Source organism: Marmota marmota, unplaced genomic scaffold (assembly GCF_001458135.2).
Source record: "Marmota marmota marmota unplaced genomic scaffold, marMar, whole genome shotgun sequence".
Lineage (NCBI taxonomy): Eukaryota > Metazoa > Chordata > Mammalia > Rodentia > Sciuridae > Marmota > Marmota marmota.
In genome coordinates, this window is record NW_026000223.1 from 1,124,056 (window position 1) to 1,146,537 (window position 22,482).

Below are 22,482 nucleotides of genomic sequence, written 5' to 3' on the forward strand. Positions count from 1 at the left end.
TATCCTCTTTAAGATTCCATTCCATCTGTCTAAGGTATTCCTTGAGTTCTTTATTTGGCCATTTTTCTGATGCCTCTAGGTCCTCCTGAATATTTAGGCTGTCCTGCATTGTTTGTACTCCTTTTCTTCCTTGCTTTTTCATGCTGCTCATGTTACTTCTTGTTCTGTTTGACTATTGAGTTACTGTTTACTCCTATAAATTTATTTGATGCTTGGGAGGAAAGGTATTAGACGGGAAGGGAAGAAGTCACTAAAGAGAATGAGAGTAAGCAGGTAGAATTCAAGGAAGGGGGAATAAGGAAATTGAAAAGAAATGAAAAGACAAAAGAAAAAAATAGGAAATAAAAAAAGAAAAAAAAGAAAAAAAATAATCAAAAAAGATTAAAATTAAAAAAATAATAAAAAAAATTTAAAAAAATTTAAAAAATAAAAAAATGAAAATGAAAAAAAAAACCCAAAAAATTTAATAAATGCAGTCTTAGAGTTTGATTAACTTCTCTTCCAGTAGGTGGAGCTGTGCCCACCGGGCCAGGCTTCTCTCAATACGCAGGAACCAATCACTGTGCAGCAGCTCCTCCTCCCAGACTGGGCGGGTCTCCAGTCCTGAGTGCCTAGGACCTTCTCTTGTGTCTAGTCACTTCTCTACTTTTCCTCAAGCCAGGCCCTGCTCACCGGTGACGCTCACCACAATACTGGCTACACACTAGTTCTGCTGCTCCCAGGAGCCCTATTTTCTTGTACGACTGGGCACACTCTCCCCGTTTGCCATTCCCTCAGACCCTAAGTTTGTGGAGCTTGGGGCTGAGAACCCTCAGCGAAATTTTGCTTGTCCTCCGGTAGCCACGCCCCTGGTAGCTGGTGCAAGAGACCTCAGTTGTCAGCACTGGTGGGAGCGGTAGCCTCGGTCCCGCGCCACTCCTGATTCCCTCGGTCTGACTATCGCGCTCACAGGAGAGCTGGGAGGAGCCCTTAAGGTTTCCCCGCTGTGTGGAGAGGAAGGGCTAAGGGATTACACACCTGTCACCGCCGGTTTCAATGAAGTTATCTCCTCTGCAGCGTTCTGATGATGTCAGTTCTCTGCCATGGTGGTATTCCATGCAAATGGCGACAGATTGTTCCCTTTGCTGGGTGACAAATGCAACGGGTGGGTCCTGACTGGCTCTCCCAAGCCCCGTCTCAGTCCTGTGGCCACTGCCTATGAAGGCTCGGTTGGTATTAACCTCCGCAGGTTCAGAAGGGCCCATCAGTTGTTTCAGCGGGATCGTTTAGTGCTGAGTCACAGCGGTTTGTCTGCGAGGCGCAGGCGAATGGCAGCTTGAATTCAGGCGATCCGGGCTTGGTGTGTGTTCTGAGAGGTCCAGACTGTTCGCCCCAGATCCACATCAGCTCAGCATTGCCTAGTGATCCTGAGCAAATAGCATTTAGATGGTTTACGACTCCCTATGCCTGCGCAGCTGAAGATGTCAGAGACTTGATCTCTCCGTGCCCGCTGCCATGTTGGATCTCCTCAGTTTTACAGAATTTAAGGATAGAGAATATAAAAATGATACAATTAATTGGTCATGTTGGGTTTTTTTTTTCATTCATAAAACCTCCCAAGATGAGATAGTTTTTAATTCAGTAAATCTATATTAATTGCAAATGTAACAAAAAAGTTTGTAATTTGTATCTTGTTTTAATTTTGAGTCAGACTCTACATACACTTTTTTTTTGAATTGATAAATTGTGTGTAAATTTTTACATACAAAAGATAATTATTTAAGCTGGTTTGTGAGATAGCTACAGCATATCCAACAAAAAAAAGCATTTTATTGTGACGTTGTTTCCTCTGTCTGTAATAAGCCAAAACGTATTTTTAGGAAAATTGTATTCTGGTAATGGAACAGCTAATTATTTAGGAACAACCTTAAGATGTAACCCATTTTTTTCCTGATTATGAAATATAGCATAATTGAGTATGATTCCCTTTTATAATAGGAACAAAAATATGAAGTGTAGTTTTATGGGGGGTATTTTGTTATCGTGCCTTTGAATTTCTGAAAGATTGTATGTTTTTCCTCATGCCTGCTATGTTCCTTTTTGGTTGATTATATAATTCAGAGTCTTTGCTAGACTGAAAATAGAGTATGGTTTCATTGCTTTAGGAAGCAATTAATAATACACATTTAATATTATATATACCATGCCATTGATTCACTTTAGTAAGACTGGGAAGAGTTTATCCAGGTCATGGGAAGCTTTGCTTTTAGATATGAAAAGCTGTTAACTGATATATTTCACGAGAGACAAAAAAACAAAACACTAAAACACCAATCTGCCAAAGAAAAACCACAGAAAACACCTCATTGCTTTATACAGTTAGATTTTCCAAAAAAAAAAAAAAAAGTAAGTAATGCACCCTTACTTATATGGGTACTATTATAGATGTAATAGTTCAAAATAATAACTGGAAAGATAGCGAGCTAATAAATACATTTAATTTAATAAGACAAAGTAAATTGTATTTAGTGCTTATAAATGATTTCTGCTTTTTTTTAAGAAGTAATGTTATGTTTAGAAGACTGAAAACAGTTAAGTAGCTTCTTTTTCTTTTATTAAAAAGTATAATTTTAAGGTATTTTTGACAGTGTACCTCCTGTAACACTCTTTTTTGTAAGAAGGCAGTAGAAATATTTAGAATTAGTGAACATTTTTAAAAAATCATGTTTTTTCACTCAGGTTCCAATCATTGCCCTCACTGCAACTGCAAGTTCTTCAATCCGGGAAGACATTGTACGTTGCTTAAAACTGAACAATCCTCAGATTACCTGTACTAGTTTTGATCGACCAAATCTATATTTAGAAGTTGGACGGAAAACAGGGAACATTCTTCAAGATCTAAAGCCATTTCTTGTTAAAAAGACAAGGTAAGGATTTAATGGTTGATGGATTTTTGTAGCTATTTCTTTTTTTATAGAAAAATTTATTTATTTTTTTACTATTTCTTTCTAATACATGTTTGACTTATTTCAGGTTTTACCTAGCTGTGGTTCAAGTTAAGTGTGGTATTACATAATCAGTTCAGTAACTTGAGAAAAAGTGTATTTTTGAAGTTAGGGACCAATTCTTCTGTTATTTTTATTCCCTGTTGATGCTTGAATAGGAATATTTGTAATCTTTATCATTCTCTTTGCCTTTTTGGGCGGGGGTAACATTTTTTTCCTCAATTTTTTAAAAATTTTTTTATTAGTTGCTCAAAACATTACAATGATCTTGACATATCATACATTTGATTCAAATGGGGTATGTAATCTTAATCTTATTTTTCCACATGTATAGATTGCAGGATCACATTGGTTATACAGCCACATTTATACATAGGGCCATACTAGTGTCTATTGTATTGTGCTGCCCTTCCTATCCCCCCCTCCCCACCCCTCCCCTCTTCTCTTTCTACCCAATCTACTGTGACGTTTTTTTCTCTTTTTTCTTCCCCCTCACACCATCTTATATGTAATTTTGCATAACAATGAGGGTCTCCTATCATCTTCCATGCAATTCCCCTTCTCTCTCCCATTCCCACGCACCTCTTGTCCCTATTTAATGGTAATCTTCTTCTCATGCTCTTCCTCCCTGCTCTGTTTTGAGTGGCCCCCCTTATATCAAAGAAGACATTCTGCATTTGTTTTTTAGGGATTGGCTAGCTTCACTTAGCAAAATCTGCTCTAATGCCATCCATTTCCCTGCAAATGCCATGATTTTGTTTTTTAGTGCTGAGTAAGATTCCATTGTGTATAAATGCCACATTTCTTTTTTTATCCATTCATCTATTGAAGCGCATATGGGTTGGTTCCACAGTCTAGCTATTGTGAATTGTGCTGCTATGAACATTGATGTAGCTGTGTCCCTGTTGTATGCTCTTTTTAGTTAGGTCTTTTTGGTATAGTCCGAGAAGAGGAATACCTGGGTCAAATGGTGGTTCCATTCCCAACTTTCCAAGGAATCTCCATATTGTTTTCCAAATTGGCTGAACCAATTTGCAGTCCCACCAGCAATGTACAAGTGTACCCTTTTCCCCACATCCTTGCCAGCACTTGTTATTGTTTGACTTCATAATGGCTGCCATTCTTAATGGAGTGAGATTTCTGATTGCTAGAGATGGTGAGCATTTTTTCGTGTATTTGTTGATTGATTGTATATCCTCCTCTGAGAAGTGTCTGTTCAGATCCTTGGCCCATTTGTTGATTGGGTTATTTGTTTTCTTGTTGTTTAATTTTTTGAGTTCTTTGTATACTCTGGAGATTAGAGCTCTATCTGAAGTGTGAGGGGTAAAGATTTGTTCCCAGGATGTAGGCTCCCTATTTACCTCTCTTATTGTTTCTCTTGCTGAGAAAAAACTTTTTAGTTTGAGTGAGTCCCATTTGTTGATTCTTGTTTTTAACTTTTGTGCTATGGGTATCCTATTAAGGAATTTGTAGCCCGACCCCACGAGATGGAGATTAGGGCCAACTTTTTCTTCTATTAGATGCAAAGTTTCTGGTTTGATTCCTAGCTCCTTGATCCATTTTGAGTTAACTTTTGTGCAGGGTGAGAGAAAGGAATTCAATTTCATTTTGTTCCATGTGGATTTCCAGTTCTCCCAGCACCATTTGTTGAAGATGCTATCCTTTCTCCATTGCATGCTTTTGGCACCTTTGTCTAATATGCGGTAGTTGTAATTTTGTGGGTTGGTCTCTGTGTCCTCTATTCTGTACCATTGGTCTACCTGCCTGTTTTGGTACCAGCACCACGCTGTTTTTCTTACTATTGCTCTGTAGTATAGTTTAAAATCTGGTATCGCTATACCGCCCGTTTCACTCTTCCTGTTTAGAATTGCTTTTGCTATTCTGGGTCTTCTATTTTTCCAGATGAATTTCATGATTGCTTTTTGTATTTCTGCGAGGAATGCTGTTGGGATTTTGATTGGCATTGCATTAAACCTATAGAGTACTTTTGGTAATATGGCCATTTCAATGATATTAGTTCTGCCTATCCATGAACAAGGTATATCTTTCCACCTTCTAAGGTCTTCTTCTATTTCTCTCTTTAGGGTTCTGTAGTTTTCGTTGTATAGGTCCTTCACCTCTTTTGTTAGTATTTGGTTTTTTTTTTTTTGTTGGTGGGGCGCCAGGGATTGAACTTAGGGGCACTTGACCACTGAGCCATATCCCCAGCCCTGTTTTGTGTTTTATTTAAAGACAGGGTCTCACTGAGTTGCATAGGGCCTCTCTAAATTGCTGAGGCTTGGCTTTGCACTCAGGATTCTCCTCTCTCAGTCTCCAGAGCTCCTGGAATTATAGGCAAACACCACCATGTGGGCTTCTCTGTGTTTTGACACTGTTGGTCTCCATGTCTTATGCAAATGTTTCTTTCTGGTTTTTTTATGTTAATTCTTCTAATTGATGTCTTTGTTACTTTATATCCCAGACTGAATATCTCCTAACAGATCTCTCTCCTCCTCTTGCTCATTGTTGCACTCTGCACATAACTTTCATATTCATCTTCTGAAAGCACACCTCTTAAATCTTGGAGCACCTTTCTGGAATTCTATTCTAGGGAATGAAGATCAGACTCCTTTGCTTAATATTGGAAGCAATATGTCAATATTTAATATGGAATTTTTTTCTACAAACAGATCAAGAAATATTCTATACCCATTTTCAGTCCTCTTCAAGCAGAGTATAGTAGTAGTAAAACATTGAGAGTCAGAATGCTTTCTACAGATCTGAGACATGAAGTAGAGGGCAATTAAGGCTTCAGATCAATGGTTTTTTATTTCCATTTTCTTCTCTTACTTTGATTCTGCCATTTGTCAGTATTTACATTTTTTCTATTTATTGATTGAAAATGTTTCTTAAAATAGCCTTATTTTGTTTTTATATTCACATTATATATTTTTTAAACATTTTTTTTAAGTTGTAGATGGAGATAATATCTTTATTTATTTATTTTTATGTGGTGCTGAGGATCGAACCCAGGGCCTCACACGCACACAACGGCATCCTACCACTGAACCGCAGTCCCAGCTCTCACATTATATTTATTTAGATAATTAGATGAACCTCTTTTGCCTATTTCATTTAATGGTTAGGCAAATAAGGGCTGCTTTTTGTTTTTACTCTCAGGAAATTGTTATGAAGACATAACAGTTTTTAGTAAGTTACTTGGCAGTAAATTCCTTTTGTAAAAGGAATTTTTAGGCTTGATTTGTTAAGTTCAAATTTTTACATATTGTCTGTATCTTTTTAAATTTTAATACTTAATATCATTTTGAATAATACGGATGCATTTGTAAGTTGAAAATGGCTCATTTTTCAGTCCCATTCTCTATGTATATTTACTATTGATATTTTGATGTTTAGCTACATAGACTTCTTTGACTCTATTACTATGCAGACGTGCACCCCTTTTTTTTTGTTGTTAAGTTTATAAAGAAATAATTTCATACCATATCCATTTCTCCTTTCATTTAAAGTATCTTTCCATATATTTTATTTTATTAAATTAGGGCCTTAATGTGTAGAATATACTATCCAGATTTTGGTGAGCAGTTTTTTCTTCTTTGAAAATGTGTTTTTTATAATAAGATTTTTGTGAACTAAAAAAAAAAAAAAAGTTTAGCCTTTCTCACTCCTTTAAGATGTTTACTATCAAAACTTGTGTAGAGTAGGTTATTAATATTATTAATATTATCTGATTTTTCTGTTTAATTTTCAGTAGCCTCTGCCATAGTCCTTCTTAATGATTTTATAAGCATTTAATTTTTAAAAAACATTTATTTTTTATAGTTATAGGTGGACACAATATCTTCATTTTTATTTTTATGTGGTACTGAGGATCGAACCCAGTGCATCATGTATTGTAGGCAAGTGGTCTACCCCAGCCCCAAACATTTAATTTTTAAAAATGTTTGTTTAGGAGGACTGGGGTTGTGGCTCAGTGGTAAACCACTTGCCTCGCATGTGTGAGACTCTGGGTTCAATCCCGGCACCACATCAAATAAAATAAAGGTATTGTGTCCCTGTACATCTAAAAAAATAAAAGATACGTGACAGTAGAGTGCAGTTTGACATATTAAAAAGTTTTTTTAGTATTCCATTATAAGAATATACATAATGATGAACATTTAGATTATTTTTCACTATCATAAGTTTACTCTGAATATTTGTATAGTCTTTTGGCAGATAAGTATTTTTATAAAATAAATTCCCAAAATTCAAATTGGAGCCAGACAAGGTGGCACATTTCTGTAACCCCAACCACATGGGAGGCTGAGGCAGGAAGATAAGCAAGTTTGAGGCCAGACTTGGCAACTTAATAAGACCTTTCCTCAAAATGAAAATTTAAAAAAGGAAAGGAGGGCTGGGGATGTGGCTCAAGCGGTAGCACGCTCGCCTGGCATGCGTGCGACCCGGGTTCGATCCTCAGCACCACATACAAACAAAGATGTTGTGCCCGCCAAAAAACTAAAAAATAATTGTTAAAAAATTCTCTCTCTCTCTCTCTCAAAAAAAAAAAAAAAAAAAAAAAGGGAAGGAGATGTAGTACAATGGTAAAGTACCCCTGGGTTCTATCCTTAGTACCCAGAAAATAAACAAACTTTAAATTGAAATTACATCAAAGGGTATATGAATTTAAAATTAAATCAAATTACTATTTTTGTAATTATAGATGGACAGATGCCTTTTGTTTGTTTGTTTATTTTATGCAATGCTAAGGATTGAACTCAGTGCCTCATACATGCTAGGCAAGCACTCTGCCACTGAGGTACAGTCTCAGCCCTAAAATAACTTTTCATGAATCTAAAATAGTTGTCTGTCTATAATAATTAAGTCAGCATAAATGAATACCTTTAAGTAAATGAATACATTGAGGTATTAAATGTTTTATGGAAATCATTGTTTACACTCTTAATAAGTAAGCACAAATTTCTACAATAGACATTGAAACAGTTTTTTCTTAAACTTTGATGGTCTCAAGATTGTTAGTAATTACTTCTTTGAACCATAAAAGCAATCTTGCAATATTCCAAAAAGGTTTTTTTTTTTTTTTTTTTTAGTAAATAAGCTCAACTCTATGAACATAAAAGAATAAGAATTTTTATACATATTTCTATATAAATATTCACTTCTACAAAAATTAAGACTAATTGTTTCTCTGTTGTGTTACATTCCTAGAATATTTGCATCAATAGTTGATACACTTGTATCATGACTTCTGCTAGGACAAACTTACTTGTTTCATATTTTAACTTTGATTTGAACCAAAACTAAGTCAAAAGTTTTTGGAGCTCACTACAACTTATTTCACATATGATTCTCCATAATGTTTTAGATTTTCATGCAGTTAAATATGTCATTGTTTTTAAATATGCTTTTAGTCTTTTGTTTAATAGAAAGGAAATGTTAAATGAGATAAAACCCAAACTGGTCTGAAATATTCTTCCCCCGCCCCCTTCTTTCTCTCACTATGTTTGTTCTTTTTTTTCCCTTTTTTCCTTCTAGTTCTGATTGGGAATTTGAAGGTCCAACTATCATCTATTGTCCTTCTAGAAAAATGACAGAACAAGTTACTGCTGAACTTAAGAAACTGAAGTTAGCCTGTGGAACATACCATGCAGGCATGAGTTTTAACATAAGGAAAGATGTTCATCATAGGTTCATGAGAGATGAAATTCAGGTGTGAGAATCAATTGTCATTACTCTCTGTGCTCCTTAGAGAAAATAGATATTTCTCAAATTATATCATATCTTTATTAAATACTTTTTGGTATTAAATATAATATAGCTCCTCTGGTTAAGGAAATCAGTCTATATGTAATGTGAAAGGTAAGTGTATGAAAAAACTGTTGCAGATTATTAAGTATAAAAAGCCGTCTGAGATAGGTTTTGTTATGTGAGTTGACTATCCAGGAAGGTGCAATTTGAATAGAGTTTGAAAATGTGAATAGAAGTTTGTAGGCTGGTAGGTGATGAGAGCAGAAGAATTGGTTATAGAATTCCAGGAAGAAGGACTAACATGTGATGTGAGAGTGTTTGCAGGGCTCAGCAAATTATGAGTGGTTTGGAATGACTGGAGGGAAAGAGCAAGGGATAGGAATGGCAAAAACTATGGATAAAGAGGCAGTGAGGAACTGTTAAAAGACTCCTAAGAAAAAGATTAAATGGATTTGTTGGCCAGGTTTATGGATGGCTTTAAAACTTGTAGGAAAGAGATATACTGGGCTTGGTGCTAGATTCCTGTAATTTTTCCTGATTACTTTAACCTTAGAATTTTTCATTTAAATGAGCTTTTATCTAATAGGTAAGATAGATTAAATAATAATTCTAGTTGGAGTTGGCATGAGGGAGAAGGGAGACCTGAACCTCCCAGGCTGTAAGACAGCCTCTGTAGGTGTTTTGTAATCCTTAGCATGCCCAGAAAAGAGTTTGAAAATTAACGTGATGAACTCTTCTGTGTTTTTGAGCAGAATGATATTATCATAAAAATAGACTGGTAGCATTTAATAGGATTAATTTTAAGGGCAGAACTGAAGAAGGGAAGGGTAATGATGAAGTTATTATGAGATGGTGCCACTGAGACTCCTGTCATGATTGGCTTGGTTCAGTAGGCAACCTAGAGAATATCTGGGAGAATTTAAATTCAAGTCACATGAGTTGGTTTCGTTCAACAACTTAATGATGTCAGCATCATATCCACCTGATTACTGTAAGCCAGTATAATAGTTCTTCCTCTCAAGAAATGAACTTGCATCAGCCCTGGAGTTTTCTATCAAGCCCTCCCTATGAGAGGTAGTTGTTATCCACCTCAAACTAGAATTGTTCAAACATCTTAACACTTAAGTATAGTTCATATGTACTGTCTATAAAGTTCACTGTGTGTAGGTTTGCTGTAATGCATATCTGCCCCAAAGTATCTATTCTCTTCTTTCCCGTTCTTTCCACAGATGGAAACAGCTGTCATAACTGGACAGAGATTTTATGCAAATTTGTGTTTTTTATTATCTCAGTGGCTTGAAAATTGTCTAATAAAATTTATTAGCTGCCTACTAAATCTTAGCAATCAGTCTTCAAGCCTTTAACTGACCAATGGTTTATTCTTTGTTCAGGTGTTCATTTAATTTAATAATTATTCATTTAGACTAAAATATCTCCCAAAAATATGAGAGAGTACAAACTTTATCCATGTTATTTTGTGATGGTTAATTTCATTGGATGCATCTGATTTTCCTACCAATACACAGCTCCTTTAAATATTAATATTTTGAAATATGGCTTAAAAATCCTTATAGTAATCTTTTAGCTTACACCTGATCTCTAGAAGGGTGTATGTATATATGTGATACTATATTTTCCCTTTCTATGGTGGGATGTCACAAATATTTATACATATTATGAAGATTAATAAGTTAGTATTGATTATTTTACTCTAGTCTAACATCAAGTTTTGTTTTATCTAACAGCTGGTCCAGATAGTCCTTTGTCATTAATTGTTTAGAAGTTCCACATTTGTATTGAAAGTTCTCAAATCACTTTTTCAAGTGATGAAAATATATTTTATCTTCTATATGGAAGAGGCTAGTGCTTTTGCAGTTGATTACTTGTCATTGATATTTATTTAGTGCTTAACGAATGAATGAATATCCTGAATTCTAAATATTCACTTTTCCTGTAATTCTTTTTACAATTGACTTATACCTTAGTGCAGGGCTAAAGTCTAGCTGATATCTTCAACTCTTAATAGCTTAGATTGATTGATGCTTAGAATCTTAATATTTTTAGAAAAATAGACTTTTATTTGTGATTATTATAGCCATATCTAACTATATTTTTATAATTTTAGAAAAATAGACTTTTATTTGTGATTTTTATAATCATATCTAATTATATTTGCATGTAGATTTGCCTTTTAATCTAGCCATTCATTCTTATATTTAATCCTGACTTTTTGTTGTATATCCATTTGTATTTTCACTTGTCCTTTAATGATACCTTAAATTCTCTTTCTTTCTGGAATGAGGCTGCAAATCACTTATTTGATAAAATATATTTATTTATACTTGAAAGTTTATAGGGATATTTTAAAAATAAAGCCTATGGAATTGGTTGATCTCTTCTAAAAATAATATGATTAAAAGTAGAATCATTATTGTGTTGCTTATTAACCCTTAAATATAGAAAAATTGCCTAGTCTTTGTCCAAAGCTTTAACTTATTATTGATTATTATTATTATTGGTGTATTTATTTTTCTCTCACCCTTCTCATCATCCTTTAACTAGTTCAGTAGTTTTTTTCTTTCCTTTTATCCTTTTTATTCTCCTGTCCTATCTTAGCTTACCTATTTTCTTTAAAATGGACTTTAATTTTTATCAGTTATACGTACAACTCCGCAAGTAGCCCCTCATGCCTCTTCACTTCTTTTTCCCTCTTTTATCTGAGCCTTTAGGTGTTTAAAACTCTTTTTTTTGCCACGATTTGCCTCTATTGCTACTACTTAATTTTTTTATATGTTTTAGGTATTATCTATTGACTCCCCACTGTGAAGGATGAAAGTTTAGATCTTTTTCACATCCTTTAGTGTCCTTTTCCTCTCCCTCTCCATTTTATGCATTTCTAACCCCATTTTCTCAATTTACTTATTTCTTTCTTTTTCTTTCGTTTTTAAGTTTTTTAAAAAAATTATATATGACAGTGGAATGCATTACAATTCATATTACACATATAGGGGACAATTTCTCATAACTCTGATTGTATACAAAGTATATTCACACCAATTCTGTCTTCATACATGTACTTTGGATAATGATGTCCATCACATTTCACCATCATTTGTAACCCCATGCCCCCTCCCTTCCCCTCCCATCCCTCTACCCTATCTAGAGTTTATCTGTTCCTCCCATGCTCCCCCTCCCTACCCACCTATGGTGTAGGGGCTTCCTTTCTTATATAGAAAAAATATTCAGCATTTGATTTTTTGGGATTGGCTAACTTCACTTAGCATTATCTTCTCCAGCTCCATCCATTTATTTGCAAATACCATGATTTTATTCTTTTATTGCTGAGTATAATATTCCATTGTGTATATATGCCACATTTTTTTAATCCATTCATCTACTGAAGAGCATCTAGGTTGGTTCCACAGTTTAGCTATTGTGAATTGTGCTGCTATAAACATTGATGTGGCTGTGTCCCTGTAGCATGCTGTTTTTTAAATCCTTTGGGTATAAACCGAGGAGTGGAATAGCTGGGTCAAATGGTGGTTCTATTTGCAGTTTTCCAAGGAATCTCCATACTGCTTTCCATATTGGCTGCACCAATTTATAGTCCCACCAATAATGTATGAATGTACCTTTTTCCCCACATCCTCACCAATTTTCTTACAATTTTTTTTTTTTTTAAAGACGAGGTCTCCCTTCTTAGCAAAAGAAACATTCAATAAGGTGAACAGAGAGCCTACATTTTGGCAGCAAATTTTTGTTACACACATGTCAGAGCACTAATCTCCAGGATATATAAAGAACTCAAAAAACTTAACACCAAAAAAAACAAACAACCCAATCAATAAATGGGCTAAGGAGCTGAACAATCACTTCTCAGAAGATATGAATTTGATCAACAAATATATGAAAAAATGTTCAACATCTCTAGTAATTAGAGAAATGCAAATCAAAACTACTCTAAGATTTCATCTCATGCCAGTCAGAATGTCAGTTATTAAGAATACAAACAACAGTAAGTGTTGACGAGGATGATAGATGCAGGTAGATGGATGGAGTTGAAGAATATTATGCTAAGAGAAGTAAGCCAATCCCAAAAAACCAAAGACCAAATGTTCTCTCTGATAGGTGGATGCTGATCCATAATGGGGAGCTGGGAGGCATGGGGAAAATGGAGGGAACTTTGATTGGGCAAAGGAGAGGGAGGGTGGGGGGGTGCATGGGGGCAGGAAAGACAGTGGAATGAGATGGACATCATTACACTAGGTACATGTATGACTGCACATATGGTGTGATGCTACATCGTGTACAATCATAGAAATGTAAAATTGTGCTGCAATTGTGTACAATGAATCAAAGTGCATTCTGCTGTCTTATATACCTAATTTAAATACATAAATAATAATAATAATAAAAGACGAGGTCTCCCTGTATTGCTGATCTTGAGTTCAGGCTGATCTTGAACTCCTGTGCTCAAGTAATCCTCCTCAGCTTCATGAGTAGCTGAGATTATAGGCATTATATCTATCATAATTTTATTTCATTGTACAAGATTTACACAATTACTCTGTAAAGGTTTTTTTTTTTTTTTTTAATCTTTAAGCAATGCAGTCATGTAGTTTATTACGGTTACTTGTCTCTCTCTCTCTCTCTTTTTTTTTTTTTTTGTAGTGGGGATTGACCCCAGAGGTGCTTAGCTACTGAGCTGAATCTCCAGCCCTTTTTGTATTTTTTATTTTGAATTATATTAAATTTTACTAAATTTATTAGTAAAGTTGGTTACAGCCTTGCTAAGTTGCTGAGGCTGCTTTTGAATTTGTGATCCTCTTGCCTCAGACTCCTGAACAGATAGGATTACAGGGGTGAGCCACCATGCCCAGCTCTTTTTGTATTCTTTTTTGTTGTTGTTCTTACATGACAGTAGAATGCATGTATAAGTCATACATAAATGAAGTATAACTTCTCATTCTTGTAGTTGTACCTGATGTAGAATTATACTGGTTGTGTAATCATATATGTATATAGGGTCATAATGTCCTATTCATTCACTCCTTTCTGTCTAGTACAGAGTACCTCTATTCTTCCCTAGCCCCCCACCCCCTTATTGTGGATTAGCATCCACATATCAGAGAAAACATTTGGCCTTTGATTCTTTGGGATTGGCTTATTTCACTTATCATGATAGTCTCCAGCCCCATCCATTTACTGGTATTCTTATTGTTAATACATGTTAAGATTTCTTAGCATATACATGCATATTAGGTATTCTGTCATTTCCTCTTAAGGATATAGAGAAAATTAAGGATGAAGTGAAAATTATGTTTCACTTCACCATCTTTAATGAGACGTTTTTCTGTCTTAGAATCATGTTAGGATAAGATACTTTGCTATGTAGTAAGATACTTGAATACTTCATAATATAAACATTTCATTTAATACAATAAATATTTTTAAGACCCTCTTTTGTGTCTCACACTCACAGATGTTCAGAGAACCCACTTATTTTATGCTTTTTATAGAGAATGAACAGCAATCCCATTTTATAGTTACCAATCTTTAATAAGTAAATTGGGCAGATACTCTTTTATTCTATAGGTGCTTTGTTGAAATTATATTAAATTTAGTTTTATGCCAGATATTTTAATGATTGAATTATTGTTAAAGTTTTAATTCTGTTAAATATGTTTGTCAAACTATGTTATTTATTCTCAGTGTGTCATCGCTACTATAGCTTTTGGAATGGGCATTAATAAAGCTGACATTCGCAGAGTCATTCATTATGGTGCTCCTAAAGAAATGGAATCATATTATCAGGAAATTGGTAGAGCTGGCCGTGATGGACTTCAAAGTTCTTGTCATATACTCTGGGCTCCAGCAGACTTTAACTTAAATAGGTAAAAACTATTGTTTTCACCTTGCATATTTCTTTCTTTCCAAGAAAATATTTGAAGCAGGGTCTAAAATTTCAAGTAATTTGCAGGTATATTTAAAGTAAAAAAAACAAGATTAGGTAGAGAGAAGTGAGGGGAGGGGAGGAGAGGGGGGGAATGGAAGGACAGTAGCATAAAGTAGACATTATTATTGTTGTGGGTATATACGTGACTGCATGACCAATGTAATTCTGCAACCTGTACACTCAGAAAAATGAGAAATTATATCCCATCTAATTCAAATGTATGATATGTCAATATCATTGTACTGTCATGGGTAACTAAGTAAAACAAATTAAAAAAAAATAAATAAAACACCCAAATCAACCAACAAATGAAAGCAAAAATCCAAAACAGACAACATCTATGAAGAACATTGATGATAAATGTTGCCACATAGAGGAGATGACCTAATTTTAGCCATTCCTGAGTGTGAGGAATTACCTAAATAAGTTTTATACTTAGGCATATAACATAGATCTTACAGAATACTTTCCTACTGTTGTACATCAAGTGAATAGTATTTTTTCCTCCTCATGTCTTCTCATGTTGTAATATGTCTTCATCCATAGTTACCTTAGAGTCTGTTTGTTTATTCTTTCATATATGTATGGAGCATAATTCAGAAATCAGTTTCATTCTGTAGTTCCTTTTCCTTTCCCTCCTCCCACCCCTTCATTTGCCTTCTTCTGTTTATTCTTGGAAAGGTATACAAAGCTATTCGGGAGATTTTTATCATTTGATATTGATACTTATAAAATTTATTCACAGAAGACTAGACATAAACAGGGTGAGCTTAGTTGCACTGGCTTTTTAGAAGATAATGTGTTTTAATACTATTTAACAATTTTTTAAAAATATATTCTTAGTTGTAGTTGGACACAATATCTTCATTTATTTTTATGTGGTGCTGAGGATCGAACAGAATGAACAGAAATCCCATTTTATAGTTACCAAGTGCGAGGCGGGCGCTCTACCACTGAGCCACAGCTCCAGCCCGATTTAACAATTTTTAATAAATTCAGTATTATAGAAGAAAATCAATTATACTTGTTTGAGGAAGAAATTTATTTCTTATACTTTATTGGTGTTCCTGCATACCCCAATATACAAAGTTAGTTTTGGAGGATCAAGAAATTCTCTGAAGACTTAATAGGGATAAAGACTCCTACTGGTAATGAGCCTCTTTTGGTATTCTTTATATAAATGCATTCAGTTTCTTAGAAAATAAATTAAAATAATGCATAGACTTACCTGGGAAAAGGTAAAAATTTGTGTATAATAAAAGATTTGCTGGAAATCAAAAAGTTTGTGACATATAAATCAAAATGAAGAACTAGCATGTATAGTAATTTTTCAAAGGCAGCTTTAGAATTGTTACTTGGACATAGGTAGAATTCTTTTTCTTTTTTTGATACCAGGGATTGAACTCAGGCCACTAAACCACACCCCCAGCCCTATTTTGAATTTTATTTAGAGAAAAGTTTCACTGAGTTGCTTAGTGCCTTGCTTTTGCTGAGGCTAGCTTTGAACTCTGAATCCTCCTGCCTCAGCCTCCCTAGCCTCTGGGATTATAGGTATGCGCCACCATGCCCGGCACCGGTAGAATTCTTTTGAAAGCAATTTTTATAAAAATTACAAAAGTGCTTCCCTCCTTTGGGGGCATTGATTGTGAAAAAATATAAGAGAACTTTCTAGGATGATTAGAAATATTCTTTATCCTAATATGAGTGTGAGTTTTGTAGGTTATGAAAATAAGCAGTAATAAATAATAGTTTCACGTATCCCTGTGAAATTTTGAATTGACAGGAACTGCCTTACTGAGATACGTAATGAAAAGTTTCGATTATACAAATTAAAGATGATGGCAAAAATGGAAAAATATCTTCATTCCAGGAGATGTAGGCGACAGTATGTATTATTTATTTTATTTTATTTTTTTTGTACTCTTGATTGAACCCAGGGATACTCTACCACTGAGCTGTATCCCCAGTCCTTTTTATTTTTTGTTTTGAGATAGGATCTTGCTGCTTTGTCCAGTCTGGCTTAGAACTTGTATTCTTCCTGCCTCAGCCTATTGAGTAGCTGGGATTATGGGCATGTACCACCATGCTCAGCTGTATTACTTATTTTATATCAATTAGTAGCCTGGGTTTATGAAAACTCAGGCTATTTCTCTTTTAAGAAAAACATTTGCTAAATAATTAGAATTATTTTGAAAGAATATTTTGTTGATGTTATGGTATGCTCAGTTTTAAAGGCAGCTTTCTTTGTGCCTGAGTAAACTAAACTCAAATAATGAGGTTCCAAGCAAATAATTAATGGTGATTTTATCTATTTTTAGCAATGAAGTTAACGTGTGTGTATTTATTTATTTAATTTAAAATTTTCTCTTGGATAGAATGATCTTGTCTCATTTTGAGGACAAACAACTAAGAAAGGCCTCCATGGGTATTATGGGAACTGAAAAATGCTGTGATAATTGCAGATTCAGGTACAGATTTCTTCTTGATGAACATTCTAAAATTTCTCTCTTTTTTTAGGTCATATTTAATTGAATTTTTGTTGAATGTATATTTTAGTTTTTTTAAACTAAATGAATTTATTTAAAAATTAAAAAGCAAACAATTTAGAGTATTTTACTTTATGTAATAGATAAAACAATAGAAGGGTAGACCTAAACCTAAACATAATCAATTGTTAAATGTAAATTGTCTAAAAATATCATTTAAAGGTGTAAATTCTCAGGATTGATTTAAAAATGTGACCCTATCTTATATGCTGTAAGAAATCCACTGCAAGTATATTTATATAGGTAGGTTAACAAAAGAATGAAACATAGTGTACCATGAAAACACAGGTCAAAAGAAAGCTGAAGTTGCTGTTTTAATGTTGGGCAGTGGACACTTTGGAACAAAAAATACTAGCGGGAATAAAAGAGGACATTGCATGATGTAAAAGGATCAGCTCACTCATTTATTAGTCTTGATTCTCCAGAGAAATAGGATGAATGGTTTTATATTAAAGGGGGAAGGATGAAAGGAATTATGTGGAGTTGGTTATAAGGAATTGGCTTACACAGTTGTGGGTGTTGGCAAGTTAAGCAGTCTGGAAACATGGGCAAGAGTTGATGTTGCTGTCTTGAAGTGGAATTCTTCAGCTACATTTTTTGCTCTTAACATTTTCAACTGATTGGACGAGACTTACCCACATTATTGATGGTAACTTCCTTTAATTAAAGCCAGCTGATTATGAATATTAATCACAGCTACAAAATATTTTCACAGCAACCTCTAGATTAGTATCTGACCAAACAACTGAGTACCTCAGACTAGCCAGGTTACACGTAAAATCAACTATCCCAACCAAGAAGACATCCTAAATGTTTATATACTCAAAGAAAGAACCTAAAAGACCTGAAAGGAGAATAGAGAATCCACAATTATAGTTGGTGACTTTAACATCTTCTCTCAGTAATCAATAGAAGTAGTAGAACAAAAAAATCACTAAGGGGATAAGAATAAAAAGAACTGTCAACAACCTGGATCTGATTAGTTTTTAAAAGAACACTTCATCCAACAGCAACAGAGTACACATTCTTTTTAAGGGAAGATGGAATGTTACAAACATGAATCATACTCTGGGTCATAAAACAAAATTTTAACAAATTTGGAAGTAATCTATTTGGATAAAGTATGTGTTTTGACTATACTGGAATTAAACTAGAAAGTTGTAACAGAATGATATGAGGAAAGTGTCTAAACCCTTGGAAATTAAATAGCACACTTCTAAACTATTAATCAGAGAGAAAGTCTCAAGTGAAATAAGAAAATATTTTTAACTGAATGGAATAAAAATACAAAAATGTTTAGTATACAGCTATGCTAGGAAGGAAATTTATAGCATTAAATATTAAAAAAGGAGAGAGGTTTCAGACCAATTAAGCTTCCAACATAAGAAACAAGCAAATCAAAGCAAAATAAAGCAAATGGAAGTGGAAGGAAGGAAATAATATAGATAAGAGCCTAAATTAGTGAAATAGAAAACAGAAAAAAGAGTAGTAAAAAACAGTGAATGCAAAAGGTCATTATTTGTTAAGGTCAACAAAATTGATAAAAACTTCTAGCAAGACTGACAGAAGAAAGAGAAATAGATTTATTAATAGCAGGCATGGGAGAGGGAATTTTGCTACAAATCCAGTAGACATTAATAAGGATAAGAATAAAACACTATGAACAACTTATATATAAATTCACTAATGTAGATGAAATTACTTAATTTAATTACTTAATAATCTCAAACTAACCATACTCAGCCACAATGAAATAGGTGAACTTGAATGGTCCCCCAAGCATTAGAGGAAGTGAATTCCTTATTAACAGCCTCCGAAAATAAAATTTCTAGCCCTGAAGGCTTCAGTGACAAAATCTGGCCAACATTTGAAGAAGAAATAACACCAGTTCTACAATATGGTTCCATTTATATGATATTCTCTGAAACTTGTATTTAAACTGTAGGGATGAAGAGAAGATCAGCGGTTGCCAGAGGTTAGTGAGAATGAGAAGGTATACAAAACGGTAGCACAAACGAGCATTTTGAGTGATAGATTTGTTTTGTGTCCTGAGTATGGTGAGGATTAGGTGAATCTATATATGTGGATCTATGATGTGTTAAAATTTGTAGAACTTTACACAAATATGACTAATGTAACTCTTTATTGATTGAAAAATTAAAACAAATGATACACCTGCTTGAGTTAGCCATATACTTTTGTGTGGTAGATACATTATTATAAAACACAAGGTATGCTATTAGGATTGGAGATGTTCTCTGCATAATGATAAATAGTTCCTTCACCAAGAGAACATTGTTTTCTGTCTCAAAAAACAAACAAGGTAAAACAAAACAGAAAACTCATTCCCATAAAGCACAGATTGAGGGAACTCAAAGAAATAAACAAATCTGCCCTCAAAGTGGAAAAGTTTGATATAATTTTTTAGTTATTGGTAGGTTAAATAATTAAAAAAATTAGCAAGTTATAGGAAATTTGGTCACTATAGTACAAATTTGATTTATTAGGCACCTAGTAATAGAAAACTTATCAAGCAGCTAGAGAAGTGGATGTAAATTACTTTATTTACTTCATGATCCCCCTAACAAATGATCAGTATTTGTATCCCACACTGGGCTAATGTCAGAATACAGGTAACTTGGACTGAAATAACTAACCTTTCAGCCCACCTAGAATCTGTTTGCAGCATATTAGTTGGGAAAAACTGAATGAGAGTCTATACTTCTCATGTATACATGGAGTATTTATAAATATTGACTACAAGAGCAGGGGTTGGCAATATGATCTTTGGGCCATATCCACTTCACTTACTGCCTGTTTTTCTGTAAATAAAATTTTGGTGGAACTTTGCCATGCCCTTCTGTTTATGATGACTGCTTGAGTTAAGTAGTTATCTACAAAACCCATTGTGGTCCACAAGGCCTGATTATTTGTTATCTGGCCTTTTATGGAAAATGTTTTCTGACCCCTTTACTAAATTATAGTTTATCTCAGCATTTTTCAATGAATTGGTATCTAATTCACCACATATTCTGATAATATATTAAAATCTGATAGTAAACTAAAAGATAAATAAAAAATTCTTATGCATCCGGAAATCTAAAATAATACTTTTAAATAACTTTAAGAAAAATCAAACTGGAAATTAAAATATTTTTAGAATTTAGTGATAATTATATTAAAAACCAATAAATGCAATACAGGTAGTTCTTTATTGCCGCAGTCCGGCTGCGGCAAAATAACCGGGGGGTGACGAACAACTTGTGTAGATTGATACAGCAGGAGTGGGAGCCCTTTATTGCAGGACAGGAGCAGTATTTATACATTCCACACAGCTTATCTAATTAGCATAAACTAGATACATCAGTCAACCAATCAGGAATCTCTACACCTAATGGCTCGGTTTTGTTACTTCTCAAACCACTCCCTCTGACATTTTGCCAGGCACCATCCAGACTTGTTTACGAAATTTAACATTCCCCTGGCAAAATGCCAGGTGTTATTTTGACTTGTTTACAGACTCTAACACTTTATGAGAATTTGATAGCTTTAGTTACTCTTATTAGTAGAGTAAATTAACCAGGTAATCATCCTACTAAAGATGTTAGAATAGAAGAATAAACCTAAACATAGTTTTTCCCCTTCCCTCCAAACATTATTTTATCTGGAATATTGAATGCATTCTTATTGCTATGAAAGTTATCAGTTGAATTAGGTGGTTGATTTTTCCCTAAGGATTTTTTTGTTGCTGTTCTTGACCTAAAAAAAAAATCAAATTTATATTAATAAAAATTTCATATCAAGTTGAAGAATGATTTATGAATTTACCTTATGTACACTTAAATGAAGAGTTTATATCTTTCTGTCATAATTTATAGTTTAAACTATAAGTTAGAGTTTAAACTAACAGTTTATTGGATAGGAGATTTTCTTTTTAAGTTAAAATTTTCTTTTGTAATAACCCCATTTTTTTCCAACAAAACCTAACACAAAAGTCCAATGTTCATATATAATCCATCAAGTGGAACTGTCGTACTTTCTTGAACTTCTTAGTCTTCTTCCATCTAAGGTCTGGGCCACTTGCCATGAAACTTGGCTTCTTAGGACACTAGAGGGGAACCATTAGCATAACATTCTGGGATGCTGTATTATAGTTTATTTGTCATGTTTGAGATACTTCACATGCTCTTGGCTATATAAATTTTGTATCTTCTACAGCAGTTGACACATTTGAGATATTTTTTACTTGGCTAATTTGCACATTAAATCTTTTTTTATTGCTTAAGGTATGTATTTTGTTTATGCTGTCTTAATAATTAATATTTTTATTCAGATTGAATCATTGTGATTCTAATAATGACTCAGATGATACATCACAGGACTTTGGTCCACAAGCATTCCAGTTGTTATCTGCTGTGGGCATCTTAGAGGAAAAGTTTGGAATTGGGGTTCCAATTTTATTTCTCCGAGGATCTGTAAGTATATGTGAATGACCTTCTTAGTTCTTTTTTTGCTCCTGTTATGGTTTCTTTAAAGATTTATTGTGTTGTGATTATAGCTTTGACTTTAGGTGAATTATTAGAAATGAAGAAAATCAACATTAATTTACATTTAAACCCTGCAATTCACTACTTCTGACAGAACATATATGTGTCACATCTATTGTTGTTTGATGTTCCAAGCTTATGTTCATCTTTGCGTCTCAGTCTGAAGTATTATATTAGTTTATTACATTGTTGGGGTAAATCCCTAGACTGATCTTTCTTAGGATAATTAAGGCATGTTAACTTTCATTATCAAGGCACTGGTGGAACAAAGTTGGATTTTTTTGGTACCCAAGAAAGAATTTTAAAATGAGCAAAACTGTAGTTTTGAGGATAATTTTGTAAATGTCTTAGTTCATAACAATATTTGGCAACATATTTTTTTTTCCTCTTCTGTTTCCTACCAGAAGTATAAAATACCAAGAAAAAAATTTGACTTTACTTTTGTTTTGTAAAATAAAATATGATTTTATTCCTGATAAAACAAAATTAAGTGTTCTATGTTGATACTAGTTGACTAAACTAAGAGTGGAAAATAGGACACTTTACAGTTACATACATTTATTTTAAATATTCTTTAAAATTCTTATTTTGTATGTAGAATTTATAAAACCATTTTTTTTCAAAGAATTTTAATTTTTTTTAAAGAGAGAAAGAGAGAGAGAGAGAGAGAGAGAGAGAGAGAGAGAGAGAGAGAGAGA

General features: G+C 33.8%; 1 protein-coding gene across 10 annotated transcripts in view; it reads left to right on the forward strand.

Annotated features, from left to right (window-relative positions):
* The window catches only part of Wrn (WRN RecQ like helicase), a 139,864-nt gene that overhangs the window by 76,254 nt on the left and 41,128 nt on the right, over positions 1–22,482 (forward strand). For all 10 annotated transcript variants that reach the window (XM_048792752.1, XM_048792753.1, XM_048792757.1 and 7 more), the window contains 6 exons: positions 2,719–2,906; positions 8,523–8,697; positions 14,448–14,629; positions 16,475–16,576; positions 17,067–17,159; positions 21,571–21,712. In XM_048792752.1, the coding sequence (XP_048648709.1) occupies positions 2,719–2,906; positions 8,523–8,697; positions 14,448–14,629; positions 16,475–16,576; positions 17,067–17,159; positions 21,571–21,712 (882 nt within the window). The remainder of the gene's footprint in view (positions 1–2,718; positions 2,907–8,522; positions 8,698–14,447; positions 14,630–16,474; positions 16,577–17,066; positions 17,160–21,570; positions 21,713–22,482) is intronic.